The 20,961-nt window shown below is 36.3% G+C and overlaps 4 protein-coding genes and 1 long non-coding RNA gene across 8 annotated transcripts; 3 read left to right on the top strand and 2 right to left on the bottom strand.

The window, feature by feature from the left end:
- Positions 1–59: 59 nt before the first annotated feature.
- LOC103853205 (probable protein phosphatase 2C 18) lies at positions 60–4,859 on the bottom strand. 2 transcript variants are annotated; one of them, XM_009130130.3, is made up of 5 exons: positions 2,449–4,856; positions 1,922–2,148; positions 1,138–1,512; positions 955–1,072; positions 98–880 (listed from the first exon to the last, which is right to left on the bottom strand). In XM_009130130.3, exons 2-5 carry the CDS (start codon positions 1,934–1,936, stop codon positions 204–206), a joined length of 1,185 nt encoding a protein of 394 aa, XP_009128378.1. In that variant the 5' UTR covers positions 1,937–2,148; positions 2,449–4,856; the 3' UTR covers positions 98–203. The 2 variants fall into 2 exon arrangements, with proteins under 2 accessions (XP_009128377.1, XP_009128378.1); XM_009130129.3 differs by having other exon boundaries at positions 60–880; positions 1,922–4,859.
- A 4,708-nt stretch (positions 4,860–9,567) lies between these two features.
- Positions 9,568–13,302, top strand: LOC103853206 (pre-mRNA-splicing factor CWC22 homolog). Of its 3 annotated transcripts, none has more exons than XM_033285928.1 (8): positions 9,568–9,830; positions 9,870–10,977; positions 11,068–11,257; positions 11,491–11,594; positions 11,720–11,816; positions 11,918–12,222; positions 12,297–12,602; positions 12,713–13,302. In XM_033285928.1, exons 1-8 carry the CDS (start codon positions 9,748–9,750, stop codon positions 13,058–13,060), a joined length of 2,541 nt encoding a protein of 846 aa, XP_033141819.1. In that variant the 5' UTR covers positions 9,568–9,747; the 3' UTR covers positions 13,061–13,302. The 3 variants fall into 3 exon arrangements, with proteins under 3 accessions (XP_033141819.1, XP_009128380.2, XP_033141818.1); XM_009130132.3 differs by having other exon boundaries at positions 9,575–9,654; positions 9,732–10,977; positions 12,713–13,060; XM_033285927.1 differs by having other exon boundaries at positions 9,748–10,977.
- A 745-nt stretch (positions 13,303–14,047) lies between these two features.
- Positions 14,048–15,031, top strand: LOC103853207 (chaperone protein dnaJ 8, chloroplastic). The gene is made up of 3 exons (XM_009130133.3): positions 14,048–14,364; positions 14,444–14,512; positions 14,598–15,031. Exons 1-3 carry the CDS (start codon positions 14,158–14,160, stop codon positions 14,775–14,777), a joined length of 456 nt encoding a protein of 151 aa, XP_009128381.1. The 5' UTR covers positions 14,048–14,157; the 3' UTR covers positions 14,778–15,031.
- Positions 15,032–16,606: 1,575 nt separating this feature from the next.
- On the bottom strand, positions 16,607–18,233 carry LOC103855494. Its single transcript, XR_004455283.1, has 2 exons — positions 17,025–18,233; positions 16,607–16,933 (listed from the first exon to the last, which is right to left on the bottom strand). It is a non-coding gene; the product is annotated as an uncharacterized LOC103855494 (long non-coding RNA).
- A 332-nt stretch (positions 18,234–18,565) lies between these two features.
- On the top strand, positions 18,566–20,744 carry LOC103853208 (magnesium transporter MRS2-10). Its single transcript, XM_033284772.1, has 5 exons — positions 18,566–18,746; positions 18,942–19,000; positions 19,082–20,157; positions 20,243–20,290; positions 20,358–20,744. Exons 3-5 carry the CDS (start codon positions 19,105–19,107, stop codon positions 20,586–20,588), a joined length of 1,332 nt encoding a protein of 443 aa, XP_033140663.1. The 5' UTR covers positions 18,566–18,746; positions 18,942–19,000; positions 19,082–19,104; the 3' UTR covers positions 20,589–20,744.
- Positions 20,745–20,961: the final 217 nt, after the last annotated feature.

The raw sequence follows: 20,961 nt of genomic DNA on the forward strand, positions 1-20,961 counted from the left end.
TTTTACTACAAAAACTATTAATTTAAATCTTGTTGTTTTGTTGTGAATTAAATATTGTATGATGAACTATCTCACATGTCTAAAATATTAATTGGAAGAAGAAAAAACAAAAGTTGAATATGAAACAAAGAACATGGTGATGATGTGTAGTGTTTGTGTAGGTTTAACTTAGAAGCACACAAGTAAACAAAAAAAAAAAGAAGTCACAACCATTTTCTCCAACTAGTTGATCTAAGCTCACCAGAGAAGAACCTTGGAATGCTCAATAAACTATTAACCCTAGTCAACCCTTCCAAAGCAGACCACTCTTCATCATCCTGTGCAACCGATATACATTCAGCAAGTGTCATTGTCATCATCTTTGACTCAATCCCACAACTCTTAGAGATACTTTCCTCTTTAACTGGAACAATCTCCTCCTCCTTGTTACTGATACTGACACTCTCTACAGAGTCTTCATTGTGTGAATCCTTTACTACATTGCTTGAATCTTGTAGAAAGAGGCAGACTACAGTACAGTCATCGTTCTTTGAAGTTGGATACTTGATTCTCCATGATCTAACCGCTGTGTCCACCAAAGCTCTAGCTGCTGTGCTTCGACTAGGAGCAGAAGCAACAATGTCCACAGCCTCTTTGTTAGATAACACATCCCATACACCGTCGCTAGCAAGAATGATGAACTGGTCTTCTTCTGTAAGGTGGCGGTAGTTGATGTCTGGAACTGAGATAAGACCGTAATCTTTGAGACAGAAGTCACCAAAAGCTCGAGCCATTGCTAAACCAGGTGAGTTGCTGTTTGGTAACCATACACGAGCTACCTCTGGCTCATCTTGCAACGCAAAGACTCTGCCTTTACATTTTTGGATTCTCGCTGATTCACCTGAAAGAGTACATAGAAAGAAAACGTTACTAAATTGGCTTCTCAATCTTTAGAGTTTTAAATATGTAACATACTTGGCAGGTCTGGTTTTAAGTCTACGGTTAGTTGTACAGCGACCAAAGCATTGTCTTTGTCTCTTGTGGCAAGAACAGCTCTCGAGTCACCGATGTTTCCGACCACCAAGTCCTCACCCTAAAAAGCAGTCATTATTGAACAATAAAAGCGATGATATTAGAAGAAAGAGTCTAAGCTAGTACCTGCTTGATCAAAGTGACAGAAGTGGTTCCACTGCAGAAACAATCAATAGTAGGATGCATTTTAAGCTCTTTATCTATCTGCTGACAAGACTTGAGCAAGGCGTGTTTAAGAGGCAGATACATCTCTGGAAGTTGTTCACCGTTTGGAATTAACTCACACCATTGCTCATCCATAGTAGTAATAACAGACTCGCTTCTCTGCCCTTCTTCTTCCTCATTCACTAAGCCGCTTTGTTCTGACTCTGATGCTAATTTCAACTGTGTTGAGAGTGTGGAGGGCAATGTGTCTCTGACTTTCTTGGCAACCATATGACCAAATGGTCCGTGTCCATCGAATACACCACAAAACACTGTATCGTCTCTCGAACAAAAGTTCTGCATTTTGGAAGTAGTTTTCATAAGTTATATAATTGTCTTTTTATCTAAATATAACACTAAAAGAAGTAATAAGATAGATACAAGAAACTAGTGGTCCCTTCACAATTATGTGGAAACAGGTCAAAGACAGCACAAGAAGAACACAAAGACACCTCATTTTCAAAGCTCTAAGCTCTGTGATGGTCCCAAAAAAAAAAAAAGGACATGCAACATTCCAAGTTTCTCTAACTAGCAACAACAAAAAATAAAGCAACAATGTTCTGAATATCCATTTGATCTCCAACAAGTAGCTTCACTCAAACATTGAACAAACCTTTCTTTCGAGTAGTGATCAATTCCTAGTAAATGGGTTGCAAGAACTAAGTGAAAAGATCAAAACTTTGGAGAGAATATGAAAGAAACAAACCTCAAAGACGAGCATAGCGTCTTGATTGGTTCCTTTCTTGCCTTGTGTGTAAAGACATGCAACTTTATTTGAACCATTCGAGATCAACCGATCCAAAGCCTGTTGAGTCCCTTCGATTTCGCCGCCTCCCTTGTAACCTCTCGGCCGCCGCCACCTTCCGGAGCCTAATATATCATCCTCCGCCGTTGAGGCGGTGGTGCTTGTTTCTCCTGGTTCCTTCCTATCTACTGAATGACACAGACCCATTTTTGAAAATCCAGAGATAAAAAAAGCTAGAAGCTTTGATAAACAAGATCTAAATCTAGGAACTTTCTGGGGTTTTGTTGGTATAATCTCCTCGACGAACAAAGGAGCCAAACGAGAAAAATGAAACCCAGAAAAAGAGTTCTTACACAGCTTCAACAACCCATACTTTAGCTTTAAGCTTTAGCTTTAAAACAAAAAAAAAATCGAATTCTTTTGAATTGAGTTACGATTCCTTTAAACGCAGTGAAACCAATACTAGCAGACCCCAACGTTTTACTTACTCCACTTCCCCGTTCCAGAGATGAAGTAGTGTAATGCTACAAAGAAAGAAACAATTGTGGGAGAGAGGGAGACGAATGATCATATTCAGACAAGGGTCATTGTTTGGTCCCGCACGTGACCTCTTTTGCTTTTTTAGCTTTTTTTTTTAATAGTGTAACGGTGGGAAAATTAGGTTCTTGGCTGCATCGTACCCTCCATCACCAGAAACTCACCCAATTACGACTTGCCACATGTTGAAATTAGGGTGTCTTCTGTCTTCCGTCTTCTGGCTGTGTGTAATGTTTAGAATTTGAACTTAGTAATAATTTATTAGTTTGGCTCCACTAATTAATAACTAGCTGCGTATTAACTACAGTAGTAATCAGTCACAATGTCCCTTTCAATCTAAATTCTGAAGCCAGCAAAATTTATAAAAATGAATTTTTGTCCAAAATTATTAATCTAAGTACCCACTTGTCTTTAGACCATATCGCATATTTGAAAGCAATGTCTAGTTAATTCCTTGACTAGAGGTGTTAATCTGGATTTTAGTTTGGTTTATGTTTAAACTTTTTAATTTTAAGATCTTAAATAAACATCAGAGAGAATATAAAGTTACTATTGAGTTAACTAGGTTTTCAATTCGGCATGAGTTAGGCTAGTATACTCTAAGAACATCACAATATAAATAAATATGTAAACACTAGAGCGTTAAAAGAGAAGCAATTATGACTGAAAATAGAATTCACGGATTGTGTGTTGGCCTATGCGACACCGAAGACAAGTCTTAGTTGTCCCATTGAGCTGGTGAGAGAGAGATGCATTCATTACGCATCCAAAATATTGCATTCATTTATCAAAATCCTAAATCTATTTCATCATATCAAGAAATGCTGTTCAATAACCCCTTCTCGTATCAATATTATACGTATCATTATGTAACCATGGTTATAAAATAGCTACCATGGTACATATAATACATAGTATTCCTTTTTTTTTAGCAACAATACAAAGGACTAAACAATAACACTTATAGTATTCCTAAAACAAACCTTAATTAAAAGGACTAAACAATAACACAAGTGATAGTGGAGAGTGATGTACTACTTATGAATGAAATTACAAAACATCTTAAACCAAACCTTGCTTGTATCGTTTTGCTGGGAATGAATCAAACTTATACATCTTCTCAGGTTTTTTTAGGAAATATCAAAACTATGGAATTTGAACATGAAAGTATGAATTTTGGTGGTCATAGACTCATATAGTTGAGTTGAAAAGATTGAAGGTGAGAAGATTGTAGTTAACTCAAGCTTATTTGGGCGTGTTCGGTTTGTATTTTTGGAGCTCTTCTTCTGCACAAATGAGCCGATGGAAACACACAAGTTCTTCTTCTGCACAAGAGAACGTAAACACATATAGCAAATATACGGCCCATTAAAAGTTCAATAAAAGCTCCATTACAAGTTTTACAACTAAAACTCTTATCCTAAGCCGACTCCCTTTTCCTCTCTCAACGTTTTCAAATATGTTCAGTATGTAAACTTTTTTGTATTTTTGACTTGGATTGCTTCCCAAGATGATTTCACAGTTATTGTGCAAATTAATCTGTCATGGAATGTAATGCTGAAAGGTTTTTTAAAACATTTTTATGGCTTGAATGTAGAGTGGAACATTAAGAGTACTAGGTAAAGAACCGTGCGATATCGTACACTACAAACACAATACCAATCTCATTATTTTACAAAAAGACACAATTCTTATAATGAGAAGATAAAACTTTTAAAACTAATAAAGACACTTATTAAGATATTATAATCTCAATTTTAATGAAAATACACAATTCTTATAATGCGAAAACTTATCAAATTATTGTGATTTATTTTGTTATGATTTGTCAATATCCACAACTTCTTATATAGAAGACTAGATGTTGCAATAGTTGGTTAACATCAAATGTTGCAAGAGTTGGTTAACACCAAAAGTTGCAATGATTAATACCAAAAATTACAATCACCAATAATTGCAATGGTTCATCACCAAAAATTGCAATAGTTCATCACTAAAAGTATATTTTTTTTTTTTTTTGGTAAAAATATTAAATTATTATTACCATTTTCAATTTTTGACAGACGATACATAGATAACAAGTAGCGGAAATCAGAAACAACAACAACTATACACCAACAAAGGAACAAACCGAAAGCGGCACAGTGCCTGGGCATTCGGGGTCCCAATCGGGTTTCGGTTTTATCCAATCGGATTTTAGTTTTTCGGGTTCATCAAAATCAGCCCCATTCGGTTTATATGAAAGTTCGGTTCGGGACCGGTTCGGGTTCTATCGGGTTCGGGTCGGGGTTAGTGAATCTTCAAAGAACCGGTACAACCCAATATACTTTCGGGTTCGGGTCCCAATCGGTTTTTTGGTTTAAAAGTACCTGATTTTTACCTATTTTATAACCAAAACATGAGTAAAATCGGTTCTTCGGTTTTAAAATACCTGATTTGTACCTATTTTGTAACCAAAACTTAAGTAAAATCGATTCAAAAATAAGGAACATCAACCGTGATCATTCAAAATCAAACGAAAAGTAAACATATTTACTGATAAAAAGAAAACCAAATAAATAAAAGCATAAAACGAAAACCAAGTTCTCATGAAATGAGAAACATTGTTTAACGAAAACAAAATCAAAATATAAATACTTCAAGATTCAACGGCCATCTTTAACCATCAACCTTCATGTAATAGAACCACCAACCTTCATGTAATAGATAAGTATTTTAGATGTTCAATATTTCTTAATGTATTTTGGATACATATTAGGAATTGAGATCATGTTTGGTACAAGATCTTTTCGAGGTTTTGAATGTTTCGGGTTCTATCGGATATCCATTTAGATTCGGGTTCGGTTCGGATAATACCCATAACCTGAAATACCACAAAACAAGACCCATTCGGTATTTACGTCGGGTTTGGATCGGTTCGGATTCATTTTTATCGGATCGGATTCGGTTCGGGTTTTCGGGTTCGGTTTATTTGCCCAGCCCTAGCCTAACTAATACACCACAAACCAAACCTGAGCCGTTAACCGCCCTCAAGTTACGAACCCAAGCTGATGGATTATTTGAGAAGAGCAAGAGGCGGAGCAGGCCACAACCGCCGATACCATTCTAATTTGAAGGGTGAGGAGCTCCTGGGGCTAAGGACGTAGCCGAAGCGGACCAGAGATAACTCACCAACGCGCTGCCACGAAGACCCGGCGGGACGAACTGAACCACCACCACCGGAGACCTCCACGCGCTGCCAGCAAGGAGAACACAGGCGACACAACAAACAGACCAGAGAGAAACCGAGATTTACCGTAACCGGCGAACCCGGACCTCCAACTCGACACGCAGAGAAGCTCACCCCCAGACACCGCTGGAGGACGAACATGACCGACGAGGAGCTTATCGACGCCGCACGCGCCTCTACGCTCGAAGCATCTAACAAAGCGCAAAGGAAAATTTCCGGCTTTACTCCGTCAGAGTCTGGGTGACCAGAACGCTGGAGGAGACCGTCCTCAAGTCGCCTCAGCCGTTGCGAACCGCAGATCTGAACCAGAGCAAACCAGATCTGAAGCGCTAGTCAGCCACTCCCTCAGCCGTAGAAGACGGAGACAACAGGGGAAACACCGAGAAGAGAACTGAGATCCCGGCAGCCGCGACGGAGGCGGCGACCGCCGGTAAAGCAAGCTAAACCCTTGTGCCGCTGGTAGAGAGAGGTTGGAGCGTTTACGGGGAGAGAGAGAGGTTGGAGCGTCGTCGAATCCCAAAGATTACTTTTTAGATATTACTAAAAGTATATTCACCAACAGTTGCAATGTTTTTTATAAGCAGTTGTAAATGTTCCACCAAAAACTTGCAATGATTCACTAAAACAGTTGAAAAGATTCATTTAAATTGCTAATAATCCACTTATATTTATGTGTCATAGTGATTATATAAATAAATAACACATATATCAAATTGATTTATATTTTTTTAACCAAGTACCATTAGGAGAATAAAAACACATAGTTTTAAATTTTATGGAAAAAAACACATAGTTTTAGAACACATGGAAAAAAACACATTTTAGACACATAGTTAGAATGAAAAAAACACATTTTATTAGGAAAACTTTCTTTAAACTCATGCAATTTTTAGGATGAAGAAACACATATTTAGAATGAAAAAAAAAACACATTTTAGACATTGAAACAACTTTAAACTAATATAAATATTAAAATAAAAAGACATGATGTTTAGATGAAAAAATACATACTTATATATTTTGAAACTTCTTTTAAATCAATGCAAATTTTCAGATGAAAAGACACATTTTAAAAATGAAATACACACCCTTTAACATTTATTTGGATTGAGTTTATAGTTTTTGACATCAAAGGCTATTTTGTTTTTGTTCAAAGGCTAGTCTATTATTCAAGATAGAGTGTATATAGTACTTTTACAATATTTTTGAAATAGACATATCATTATAAAAAAAACATTCAATTCCATATAAAAATACATATAATTATAGAAGAGGTACTTATTGAGATATTTAACAACTTACTAAAAATTAATTAGTCTTTTATAATGAGAAGATACAGCGTAACTCTTAAAACTAATAATTGTAGAAAGACACACATTGGTTGAGATATTTTAACTATTTTTTCAAAAAAAAATCAATAGTTGCATATTGGAAACACAAAAAATTAGTCTCACCTTTATATGAAAGAATACAACTCTTAAAAATAATAAAGACACTTATCAAGATATCAAAACTACCTTTTTAAAAAAAAAAAAATCCAATAGTTGCATAATAAAAACAAAATGTAGAAAAACACTTATTGGAATATTTTCTTAGATGATTACATAAAATAATTAAGTAACATAAACTGATATATATGTTTAATTGACTAAAATAGTTTATAATTAGTATTATTGAAATGTTTTATTTATTTTCATATATTTAGTTGACTATAATATCTTTCAGTTACAGAAATAAATCTATAAATAATATTTTACTTATATAAAATGATTTTTAAAATACAATCACACACATTTTTTTAAAATGCTTATTTTTAAGAGATATTAGAAAAATAAAAAGAATTAACAATAAACATCTTTTGATCAAATAATTACAAAATGTTTTAAAATAACATAACACTATATACTTTAACGATGTAGATATATCATATTTTTCATTAAATTTTATTTTTTATGTTTGTGGAACTTAATATGGCTATAATTAAAATACCAAAGCAAATCTGAATTATCATTTTTAAGATTATTTAAAATAAATTTCAGTTTACCAGTTAATATATCTAAGCCATAAAATTATTTAGAATTTATAAAATATTTTAATTATTTTAAATATTGATATGTTTTCATGAGCTTCCAAAAATGTATTAGTTACTTATGTATGTAACTTCATATTGATCATTGCTTTTTCTGATATTTTGTTTCTAAAAATCAACATATAATTTGATAAATATTATGAAACTACATGCACATTTAAACGATAAATAAAATTAATTTGATTTTACTTAATTATAATAAAAATAATTATACTTCAGCTTGAACTTGAAAGAATATATGTAACTCAATATACTCACAACATGAGTAACTCGAGTCACTCGACTAATCCAACTTATATCTAAAATCATAGATTTAACTACAATAAGAATATATAATTTTATAATAAGAATTTATTTTATAAATGTAGATTAAAGGATGACTCAAAACATATTAACAAGTGAAAGTAAAATATTGACCAACTCTTATAATTTAGATTTTTTGTAAAATTTATATATATGCATGAGACTGTATAATATTATCGTTAGATTAATCTACGTAGTTTGGAATCAAACACTTTAGTTTATTTTACATTTCATTTTAAGAACAATATATCTTAAGTTATACCTACTCTTCCTCAAATTTAGTTACATACCTAAGACAACAACCGACGTAAATGAAAATAAAAAGTTTAATCATAATTTTAATATATTTAAAATAAAAAATATTACAGTTGAATTCAGTAAAATAGATGGAATCTAATATACCCAAATGATAACTAAATCGATTGTAAAAAACAACAAAATCGACTAGATATATAGCATATCTAAAATCATATGACTAATTAAAGTAATATAATATTATTAATATAAATTATGCATACAGGTTATAAATTAATTTTAAAACTAAAAATAAATAACAATCAGTTATTATAATATATTTATTTTATAAATATTTGTATTCGTGCATGTGCATAGGAAAATCACCTAGTAAAAACAGTTATAAACGAAAAAGTACCATAAAAGTGTGAACAAAAGTTTATAATGAACAGTCATGAACAGAATTTTAATGAAAATATACATCTGTTGGAATTAATTAGGATTGCTATTATTAATAGATTTGTTATCACAAAATTAAACCAAATTTGGTACATCACTGCAGACTTGTCAGATTCCATCATGACCATGTTCGTTGAGGTACCAGTGGTTCAACATCTAACTTAGGCGATAAATCAAAGAGAGACGCTGGAGCAGTCATGTACACACTCCAAGAATTATCTATGTTAATTTGGCATTTCTTCTTCTTCTTCTTCTTCCTCGTCGATAGTTACCTCTAAACCTTCAATTGATGAACGGATCTTCTCAAGGTCACTGGAAACCTCTCTCATGCTTGAACGCTTCTTCCCTTTTAGGCTTAAACACCTTCTCGCAAGCTTTGCCACAGCCAATACTTGTTCCGGTTTGCATTCTTCTTTGATCCGAGAATCAACTATATCAAGAACTCTGTTCTGTTTCATGGCCAGATCTTTGAACCAGAGTCCAGAGACTTTGATAAAACAGTTCACAGAGAGCTAAATGGCTTTAACAATTAAATAAGTTTCTATTTTAAAACAGAGAAAACAGGAAACATAAAAGAGGGAGAGAGAACCTGGTCTTTTTCTTGACTTGCACGCGATCTCGGTGGAAAATGGTACTCATGGGCTCAGTTATATTAAAAGCCGTCAATATTAATTTGGCCTCGGCCCATTAGCATTCGTATCGACCGGACCACACATCGTGCCGTTTTGCCGGCTCAGAACCAAAAAAAACACAAACAAAAATCGAAAACTTATTTCCCCAGTCTATCACTTTTGCTCGGCGATACAGATCTTGGCGACAACCTCATTAGGGTTCTTACTACAGGTTTACATCTTCTGTTATACTCTGGAAAGGTTCGTACTTTATCTGTGACTCGGTGTTGGGTTTGGGTGTTTCTGCAGCTTAGAATTTCAATCTATGGGTAGGCACGATAGTTCCTCCGAGGAAGAGGAGAGAGTGAGAAGGAGTGATAGGAGAAGAGATAGAGGCTCTGATGACAGGCCTAGGGTTAGGGTTTCTGATGTTGACGACCGTAAGAGCTCGCGAAGAGATCTCGAGATTGGTCGCGTCGCAGATGGGGATGGGGAGAGAAGCCGTGGAGATAAGGTGAGAGCAGATAGCTCCTCAGATGAGGAATCAGGTGGGCGGTCTAGGAAGAATCGAAGAGAAGTCGACGCTGGTTCTGACGATGATGATAAAGAGAGAGATAGAGGGAAAAGACTGGAAGTAGATGATGCTTCTGTTCGTGAGAAGAGGGCAAGTAAAGAGAGGACTTCTTCTGATGAAGAAGATGAGAACCATCTTTCAAAGGTTGCTGGAGATGTTGATGATGATTATGAAAGGAAGAGAAGTCCCAAAGGCAGGGAGAGGCATGATAGAGAGAGGACTCATAGGGGTAGTAGAGTCTTAGCTGATAAGCCTTCTGGTAAAGAAGATGACAGACAAAAGGGTAGGAGAGGTGGGAGAGAAAGCGAGAGGAAAGGTAGAGATCATCAAGCATCTGATGACGATGAGGAAGGTGAGATTAGGAACAGGAGAAGAGGGAGAGAGAGGACTGATAGAGGTAACGAAGGTCTCTTAAAGAGAGATCGGAGGGAGAGAGACTACTCTGATAGGCATCGGAGGGACGATGGAGGTAGAGATGAAAAGGAGAGGCGACACCGTGACAGATATAACGATAGCCAAAGAGACAAGTTGAGAAAGGAAGAGAAGAGTGAAGCTGCAAAGCCCAAGCTGCCAGAGCTCAACCCATCTGACAGCAATGCTATGGCTTTGGGGAAAACTGGCGGAGTTTATATCCCTCCGTTCAAGCTAGCACGCATGATGAAGGAAGTGGAAGACAAGAGCAGTGTAGAGTATCAGCGTCTAACATGGGACGCTCTCCGTAAAAGTATTAACGGGCTGGTCAATAAAGTCAATGCAAGTAACATCAAGAACATAATCCCTGAACTGTTCGCTGAGAACCTCATCAGAGGAAGAGGGCTTTTCTGCCGTTCATGTATGAAGTCTCAAATGGCGTCTCCTGGATTCACTGATGTCTTTGCGGCTTTAGTCGCTGTTATCAACGCCAAGTTCCCTGAAGTTGCTGAACTTTTATTGAAAAGGGTCGTTTTGCAGCTTAAGAGAGCGTATAAGCGTAATGACAAGGTTTGTCCTTTTCCCTGTAAGTCTTGTAATGCATTTTCATTTATATATGTCTTATTTATGCATTTGTGTGTTCCGTTTTCGTTTCACCAGCCTCAATTGCTAGCTGCTGTTAAGTTTATAGCACATCTAGTGAACCAGCAAGTGGCTGAGGAAATCATTGCACTTGAATTAGTCACTGTACTTCTGGAAAACCCGACTGATGACAGTGTGGAGGTGGCTGTTGGTTTCGTTACAGAGTGTGGTGCGATGCTTCAGGACGTTACACCAAAAGGATTGCATGGTAATAATTCTTTTCAACCTCTCCTTCTGTTATATTGAGAAACATTAGACTGCTTGTTTGGCATATGCTGCTATGATATATCTAGTTCACCTCTTGTTGAAAGATAACGTTGGTTGTGTATGTAAGCGATTCACTTCACGCATTAAGCCGTGTTAACATGGCATGCATGTTCCATTTTGCCACAGGTCTTCCTTTTATTTTGTGTTTTTAAGCTCTTCCAATTGCTAATACAGGGATTTTTGAGCGGTTTCGTGGTATACTGCACGAGGGAGAGATAGATAAGAGAGTTCAGTATTTGATTGAAGGACTCTTTGCTATTAGGAAAGCGAAGTTTCAGGTAAAGATTATAGAACTTGCTTGAATTTTATTCTGAGATTATCAGGTTGTTGCAGAGATGGAACCATGCTTTGTTTTCACTGATGGCATATTGCTCATAAAATTGTGTGAATGATTTACTTTCAGGGACATCCTGCTGTTCGTCCTGAGCTGGATCTTGTGGAAGAAAAATATTCGCATGATATATCTATTGATGACGAAATAAATCCTGAAACCTCTCTTGGTAAGCTTGGTAACACATGGTTCTGTAGAGATAGATTACTTTTTAGTGTTAGTAAAACTCTTCTTAACTTTAGAACTCTCTGATTTTTCTTCTGTTTGCAGATGTTTTCAAACCTGATCCTGACTTCCTTGAGAACGAAAAGAAGTACGAGGTCCTGAAGAAGGAATTACTCGGTGAGGATGAGTCTGACGATGAAGATGGATCTGATGCTAGTTCAGAGGATAACGATGATGAGGAAGATGATTCTGATGAAGAAGAAGATGAAGAACAAATGAGAATAAGAGACGAGACAGAGACCAATCTTGTTAATCTTAGGAGGACAATATACCTGACCATTATGTCTAGCGTTGATTTTGAGGAAGCAGGTCACAAGTTGCTTAAAATTAAACTTGAACCAGGCCAAGAGGTAAGCCCCTTCCAAACTCTGATTATCTTTACTTTCAAGGCTTATAACATTCTTTATCCAATTCAATGTTGCAGATGGAGCTATGCATAATGCTTCTGGAATGTTGCTCACAAGAGAGAACGTACCTGCGTTACTACGGTTTGTTGGGTCAGCGTTTCTGTATGATCAACAAGATTCATCAAGAGAATTTTGAGAAATGTTTTGTTCAGCAGTACTCAATGATCCACCGGCTTGAGACGAACAAGCTGCGTAATGTGGCTAAGTTTTTCGCCCATTTACTGGGCACAGATGCACTCCCCTGGCATGTGCTTGCCTACATTCGCTTAACTGAGGAGGACACAACTTCGTCGTCCCGTATCTTCATTAAGATCCTTTTTCAGGTAACTTGAATCAATCAGCAACACATTCCATGGAACTCATTTTACCATTTTAGAGCTGTTTTGTCTCATTGGTTGTGTTGATTTGGTTACTACTTTGCATTTGATTGCAGGAATTGTCAGAACACTTGGGGATTAGGCTGCTTAATGAGAGGCTTCAGGATCCAACAATGCAGGAGTCACTTGAATCCATCTTTCCTAAAGATAATCCAAAGAACACGAGGTTTGCAATCAACTTCTTCACCTCCATTGGTCTTGGAGGCATCACGGAGAATCTGAGAGAGTACCTGAAGAACATGCCACGGCTCATCATGCAACAACAGAAGCAAGTTGCAGAATCAACATCATCGTCTGGATCCGACAGTTCTGGTTCTGAGTCAGATTCATCGACTTCTTCTTCTTCTTCTTCTAGTTCGGATGAAAGCGACAGAGAGAAGAGGAAGCGAAGAAGAAGATCGTGAGAGAGAGTCTGTTTTGTTTGTCAATTTTCAACGAAAAAATCTTCAAGTTCTTGTGTTGGTTATTGAATCTTGAATTTACATGAGCAGTCATTTTGGTTCTGTTATTGCATAAGCTGATGAACAAAGAGACTAGACTATAAGCTAAGACGATCAAGATTGTGAACAGAAATGTTTTCTTTGTTACTATGATTGTCTTCCAAGTTTAAAATATCTCTTTTTAATAAAATTTGATCTTTATTTTTTTAGATAAGATGATTGCGACATATGAAATGTAAAAAATGTATTTTTTTTTGAAACAATTTCTTTTCTAAAACATGTATTTTTTCAAGATGGAGGGAGTAGTAGTTTTAAGCTTTTTTTTATAGAAAAAATATACTGTCTATTGAATTAAATCGTAAAAAATAAATGTGATCCACAAAAATATGTAAAATTTGTGCCGAGTGTATTGAAGAATGAAGAGAATCATGAGATATTTTGAATAGTGAAAAGTATCAAATTGCGAAAGAATCATTCTTGTATTTTTGTTCATCAAATTGTTTTGGATAAGAACGCAAAAATATCAGTCTTTTTTTTTTTAAATATCAGTCTTTTATTTTCTTAAAAAAAGTCAATATCATCATCTTGAAAAAAGAAAAGAAAATGTGGTTTATATCTCAAAGTTAATACTGTTGTGAGAAGCTTTAGGGATCTCGTAGTGACAATGGTTTCAAGACCAGATTGGTAGTCTACAACCCACAGTATCTAAAACATAATTAGGAAATAGCTAATAAATTGATCTTGCTTACATCTTAAAATACACCAAACTTTTAAAAATAAAATAAAAAACTTGTAAATATAATAGTAACAAAAAAGTAGGAATAGATAAGATTATAATAAAAATAGTAAAAAGCCTTTGGAAATGGATAAGGACACGTAGGTAGAGATGACAAAAGAGACCAAGTCACCGTTTCCCTCTTCGTGTCTGTGTATATATAATCCCGCTCTATCCAATCCATTTACTTAAAATATCACAAATCCATTTAACTCTTAAATCTCAAAAAGATTATTTATTTCTGTAAATCACATTACCTTCAGTTTGATTCTGTCTTGTTCAAAACATGACTATTGCTTTACCCATTGGAGGAAACGTGTTCTCGGGTCTATCCGGATCAAAGTCCAGCAGAAGAAAGAACCCCAAGATGCTAAACAGAACAAGAGTCGTTTGTTCTTCATCTTCTATAATGGATCCTTATAAGACCCTTAAGATCCGACCCGATTCATCCGAATACGAGGTCAAGCAAGCTTTCAGACAACTCGCCAAAAAGGTTTGACCATTTTCTATACTAAATTTAGTTAATTGGGTTTCTCAAAGTTGATATCTTCTTGTTCTCGGTGATGTTGCAGCATCATCCTGATGTTTGTAGAGGAAATAACTGTGGGGTACAGTTTCAAACAATCAACGAAGCTTACAATGTAAGAGGGTGTCTTTATGAAAACATCGTAACAAACATACTGTTTGATCGTTAATCTTCTTCTTTTTTTTTACGTATTTTTGAAGATTGTGTTGAAGCAAATAAAGAATCAGATGGAGGGAACAGAGGAGTTTCAGCCGTTCGATGTATATGACGAGGGGTTCAACGGAATGAATGATCCAGATTGCGACACGTGGGAGGAATGGATGGGATGGGAAGGTGCAGGAACCAGAGATTACTCTTCTCACGTCAATCCTTACGCTTGAAGTAATGATCCGAATTGCACATAAATAACAGCCGAGACTGAAATGGAACAATGTAAATATAGGTGACGTCCATGGGACTTAAAAATGTGAATAAACGAGTAATTTCTCCAATCATGTGAATCTCAAACGTGAACATGCAAGCAATAATACCATTAGACTTGTAATGTTTATGTCTTGACTTTAAAAACCGTCAAGGGTGAAGAAGTTCTATGATTTTTGTAAAATCAATTGTTAGACCAAATCATTCTTTTCAACTGCTTCTTTATACTATTTTATAATAACAAAAAAAAAATCTAAACAACTCAAAATCCTTGTTAAGAAAGCCGTTTTGGTTTTTAATTTTTTTGCAATTTTCTTCGAACCTTTAATCCATGGAGAATGCTCTGCTGCTGCAGTGCCCAAGACAGGTAATGGGCCAAACCTAACTAGGGGTGGGCGTTCGGGTACCCGTTCGGGTTCGGGTCGGGTATTTCGGATTTTCGGGTATTTCGGTATAGAGGTGTAAAACCCATTCGGGTATTTCTATACTTCGGGTCGGGTTCGGGTATTTTTAGTTCGGATTCGGTTATTTCGGATCGGGTTCGGATATTTAGATTTTGAAAAAAAAAATTAAATTTTTCTTTCTCAAGTTTCTTGTATTTAAAAATATAACTTTCTGTCAACTAATTTTTTATTTTTAATAAATTGAATGGTTAATAGATTTGGACATAACATTTTAAAACTAAAAATGCATAAATTTAGTTATTTTTTTAAAAAAAATTGGATGTAACTTTTTGTTAATTTTTGAAATAAAAAACTTGACATGCATTTTAAGTGAGTAGCAAATTATTTTTTCCGTAATTGTATGTATATCATATAAACTTAAAGTATGTATAGTGTCAATATAAATATTTTATATAAAATGAAAGATGTAAACTAGAAATATAGGGTTAATTATACATATGTTCGGTTATCTTCGGATATCCATTCGGGTTCGGGTATTATCCGTTCGGGTTCGGATATCCAATCTCTTCTTATTTAATACCCGTTCGGGTATTTTGCTACTTCAGTTCGGATTTCGGTTCGGGTTTTTCGGATCGGGTTCGGGTGCCACTTCGGATATCGGGTAAAGTGCCCACCCCTAAACCTAACAAAACATTTGCATAAGATCTCCAAAATTTTTGAAAATTTATATGAAAATTCCAAAATTTGTAAAAAAAAAAAAATAGACTTCTAAATTATTAAAAGAGAAAAAGACCAAAATAGCACTAAATCAAGTTTTTGTTCCCAAACTAGCACTCAATATCAAAAGTCACAAAAATAGCACTCAAGGGGTGGGGTTTAGGGTTTAGAATTTAGAGTTTACGGTTTAGAGTTTAGGTTTTAGGGTTTAGAGTTGAGAAGTGAGGTTTTGGGGATAAGATTTCAAATTTTGAAAAATAAAAAAATTTAAATTTTTCAAAAAATAAAATGCTATTTTGGTCATTTTAGTTTTTGAGTGCTATTTTTATGATATAAACTTAGAAATGTGCTATTTTGGAGATTTGCCCTTATTAAAATCCTTATTAAATCATATAAGAGCATGAGCATTGGTGAACCCCACTTAGGGGTTCACCAAAATTTTTTAATATTTTTTTGTGGGTCCATGAACAGTTATGAACCCGAATTTGTTGTTTTCTGCATTAGTGAACCCGAAGAAGGAGTTCATAGGAATAAAATAATAATATTTTTTAATTTTTTAAAAAAATTTAAAATTATTCAGAATACATGAATACAATATTAAAATATATTATAAAATTTATGAAAACATTTTATTCAACCTATGTTTTAGTTTTGGAGTTTAAGTTTCGGTTTTGAGATATGTTTTAATATTTTGGTTTGTGTTTTCAGATGTAGAAAAGGTATGTTAGAGTTTTGGAGTTTATGTTGTTTCTTAACTTAAATTCAATTCATAGAAACATTTTGTTCGATGATCAGTCTACGCATTCAACAAAGCAATTAAGTTCGAGAATGTTTAACTTAGCATAAAAGTTCACATAGAAAAACCATTCAAGTTTTACAAACCGAAATACATAAGTTGATAAGTTGCTAATGAAACAAAAAGAAACAAGTTCGGATGATAGAGAGGAAAAACCGCAAAAGAGCCATCTAATTTCGTGAGGTAGAAGCAATGCTACCTGTAGAAGAAGAGAACACAAGTTAACGCAGAAGCAAAGTAGTAACATTGAAGTTATAGACAACACAAACAAGTAAAATGAGAAGACTTACCATCGATTCTGCTGAAGTGCTTGATCAGTAGTTCAGTACACTCCTTCCTTTCCGGACATACACACAGTAATGGAGTTGTCGTCCCGTCTCCAACCACGTTGAACACAAACAAATCTCCGTTGGTGCATCTGTTATCACGACAGAACTTTCTCCACCCTCTGCTGATGTAATATGCGCCGTCTGATTTGCTAAATCCGAAGCGCGCAGTCCATGACTTTCCCTCCTTGTTGACAAGTTTGACCTCTTTGCATTGTTGGTTCAAAGCACCACACCTCATAGCTTCCACAGGAAGAAACTACAAACACATACATAACAGATTATTAGCACACATTACCACAATTGAACTCCCATATCGATTAAGAACCCTAAAAAAAACCCCCCAAATCGATTTTAATCACAAATCGCAAATCCCTTTCGAACATTCATTGAAACGAACCCTACATGAAACGACCATGACGATTTACAGCTATTATTCGAAACAGAGACTTCGATTTACATCCCTAACGCGAAAGCCCCAATTTTTAATTGAAATCCGAGAAAACGGTTTCGAGTTTCCACCACAAAATCGAACCAATTCAACCCTCAATCGAACTACCATATCGATTAAGAACCCTAAAAAAAAAAACCCCAAATCGATTTTAAATCATACAAATCGCAAATCCCTTTCGAACATTCAATCGACGCTAACTCACTGTGAATCTAAGTAATACTGACCTAAGAGCGTCGAGAAGAGATTACAGAGTCGATTTGATGGAGAAAACCTCCGGAATTCGCCGTCGCACGGTGTGTCGCCTCCGCGGAAAGAAACCCTAGGTTTTTCAGAGAGGAGACAAATGAATCGCGTTACGCGGAAACCCTTTCGACCTCGTCGTCAACGCGGAAAGGAGAAGCCACTCAGCGCCCGACGCGTGGCATGAACTCGCCTCTTACGGGTTCAAGCGTAAGGCCCGGTTCGTCGATTAAAACCCATTTTTCATTTTCTTTAAATCATTCGGGCCTAAAAACTCGAGCCCACGACCCCCTCATGAACCCCTGATGCGCATGGTCTAAGACCCCTAAAATTTCAGGGTCGGGTCCTGGCAAAGATTCAAAGATCAAAGATCAAACATCATTTCGTTTGTTTTGATGGATTAGTAGTAGTAACAGAAAGTTTCACCTGTTGCCAGAGTCTGTACTGTAGCATCAAGAAGTGTGACTTAATTGCTTTCTCTAATGCCATGCCAAGGCTCTTTCCCACGCGTTATTCCTTGCTTGGATGTATGTTTCAATGTCTTTCTCTTTGCTTCGTACGGCTCATCGTCATCCACTGGTCATCCCACCGACTCTTTTTAAAGAAATAAATTGCACGTCGTCATCTCAATCTAAAACCATTCAATACTCTGTATTAATTACTTTTGTGTCGTCACGCTTAATTAAATGGACTAACATTAATAATCTACCTAACTTTTCTAGTGGTTAATATTGTTATAGCAAGTATTAATGTGAGTTCAGTACATTTTAAGTCTAAACCAAAATAAATTAGTTAATAATCGGTTTACGTTCCGGTTATTAAGCTCTCTCTTATTGTAATTTGCGTCTACAAGGGCAAAAGGTGTGCTTACTTTTTGCTTCTTCCGCATTAACTCAATCAGATTGTTTAAGAATCCAATCCAACGAAGTCACTTCGGAATCAATTCTCTGATTCTAGCTTCAAGGGGTTTCCCGTCGCGAGGATTTTGATACGGTAAGTGTACAATTTGAGACCTTTCTGATCATTTTATGGTTCTGAGACGATCCATCTGATTCTGTTACATGTGGTCGTATCTCTCACCGTTGTAGTCACCATATTGTTTTATGATTACTTGTCTTCTGGTGTTTGATTTGTTTTCTATCGAAAGCTTCCATCTTTGATACTGCTTCCTCTTTTTCTTATTACAGCTGTGGCTAGGACAGAGTAAGAACACACCGAGATCGGTCTTGATTCCTTCAACACGGAGGTTTGAATCTTCTTGATTCTGCAACTGATCATATTTAGAGAGAGTCTTGTAATAAAAGTTCATCCCTTTTTTTTTGGGTAGCATCTGGAGATTATTAGCAAACAATGTCTGATCTCAAGGAGCGTTTGCTTCCTCCGAGACCCGCTTCAGCTATAAACCTCAGAGGAGAAGCAGCAGCGTCTCGCCCTTCTGCCTCAGGGAGACAGCCTCTCCTCGGAGTTGACGTTTCAGGTCTCAAGAAGCGTGGACAAGGTCTCAAGTCGTGGATCCGTGTTGATACTTTGGCCAACACACAGGTCATTGAGGTCGATAAGTTCTCAATGATGCGTAGATGCGACTTACCTGCACGTGACTTGCGCCTGCTTGATCCTTTGTTCGTGTATCCCTCTACTATCCTGGGGCGTGAGAGAGCTATTGTTGTTAACTTGGAGCAGATCCGTTGTATTATCACTGCGGATGAAGTTTTGTTGTTGAACTCTCTGGATAACTATGTGCTTCGGTATGTGGTTGAGCTCCAGCAGAGGCTTAAGGCAAGTGCTGTTGGTGAGGTTTGGAATCAGGACAGCAATGAACTCATCAGGAGGAGGAACAATGTGTTCCAAAACTCGTCTCCTGATTATTTGCCTTTTGAGTTTAGGGCTCTTGAGATTGCTCTGGAAGCTGCTTGTACCTTCCTTGATGCTCAGGCTTCAGAGTTGGAGATTGAGGCGTACCCGTTATTAGATGAGCTTACCTCAAAGATCAGTACTTTGAACTTGGAGCGTGTGCGTAGACTGAAGAGCAGGCTTGTGGCGTTGACGAGGAGAGTTCAGAAGGTGAGGGATGAGATTGAGCAGTTGATGGACGATGATGGGGATATGGCTGAGATGTATTTAACGGAGAAGAAGAAGAGAATGGAAGGTTCTTTGAACGGTGGTGATCACCACTCTTTACTTGGATACAGATCAAACGATGGTCTCTCTCTCTCTGCGCCAGTTTCTCCTGTTTCTTCTCCTCCTGATTCTTCAAGGAGACTTGAGAAAAGCTTGAGCATTGCGAGGAGCAGACATGACAGTGCAAGAAGCTCAGAAAGCGCAACTGAGAATATAGAAGAGCTGGAGATGTTGCTGGAAGCTTACTTTGTTGTCATTGATAGCACTCTCAACAAGCTAACCTCGGTAAACATAAAACACCACTCCTTTGTGTTTAATAGCAGTTAAAAAAACTGGTTTAATCCTCTGCATTTCTTTTTATACAACTCAGTTAAAGGAGTACATTGATGATACTGAAGATTTCATCAACATTCAATTGGTATACCCTTTAAAATTCTTGATCATACTTGTACCTTTATTTTGCTTAAGATCAATGGCATTTGCAGGATAACGTGAGGAATCAGCTGATCCAGTTTGAGCTGCTGCTTACTACTGCAACGTTTGTGGTGGCCATCTTTGGGGTAGTAGCAGGGATCTTTGGGATGAATTTTGAGATAGATTTCTTTGAGAAGCCTGGTGCTTTCAAATGGGTATTGACAATTACTGGAGTCTGTGGCCTTCTTGTATTTTTGGCATTCCTCTGGTTCTACAAACGTAGAAGGCTCATGCCTCTGTGAGGACATATAACTGCCCTAGACAAGTAGGAGATTTCTATTTTACCGTTTAATGTTGCCTTTATACATCATCTGTGACCTTCACAAGATGGAAACAGTGTTCTAGATGAGAATGAAGCTTTAACTTTGAGGCATTATCTATGAGAAATCTTCAATTTATTTTGATACAGAAACTTATGAGTACGTATCTGAACAAAAACCAAACTGGCTCAGACATTACGGAGTTAAGTTCCTATGGACTACTTGTCAGAGGATGAAGAGAGACGTGCTTTACGAGCTTTATCAGCCTTTTCCATGTAATCTTGGTGAGACCGATGATTTGATCCTAAAAAGAAACCAGAATTTAACAAAGAGTTGAGATCAAAGAACAAACCAT

This window comes from Brassica rapa, chromosome A02, assembly GCF_000309985.2.
Source record: "Brassica rapa cultivar Chiifu-401-42 chromosome A02, CAAS_Brap_v3.01, whole genome shotgun sequence".
Classification (NCBI taxonomy): domain Eukaryota; kingdom Viridiplantae; phylum Streptophyta; class Magnoliopsida; order Brassicales; family Brassicaceae; genus Brassica; species Brassica rapa.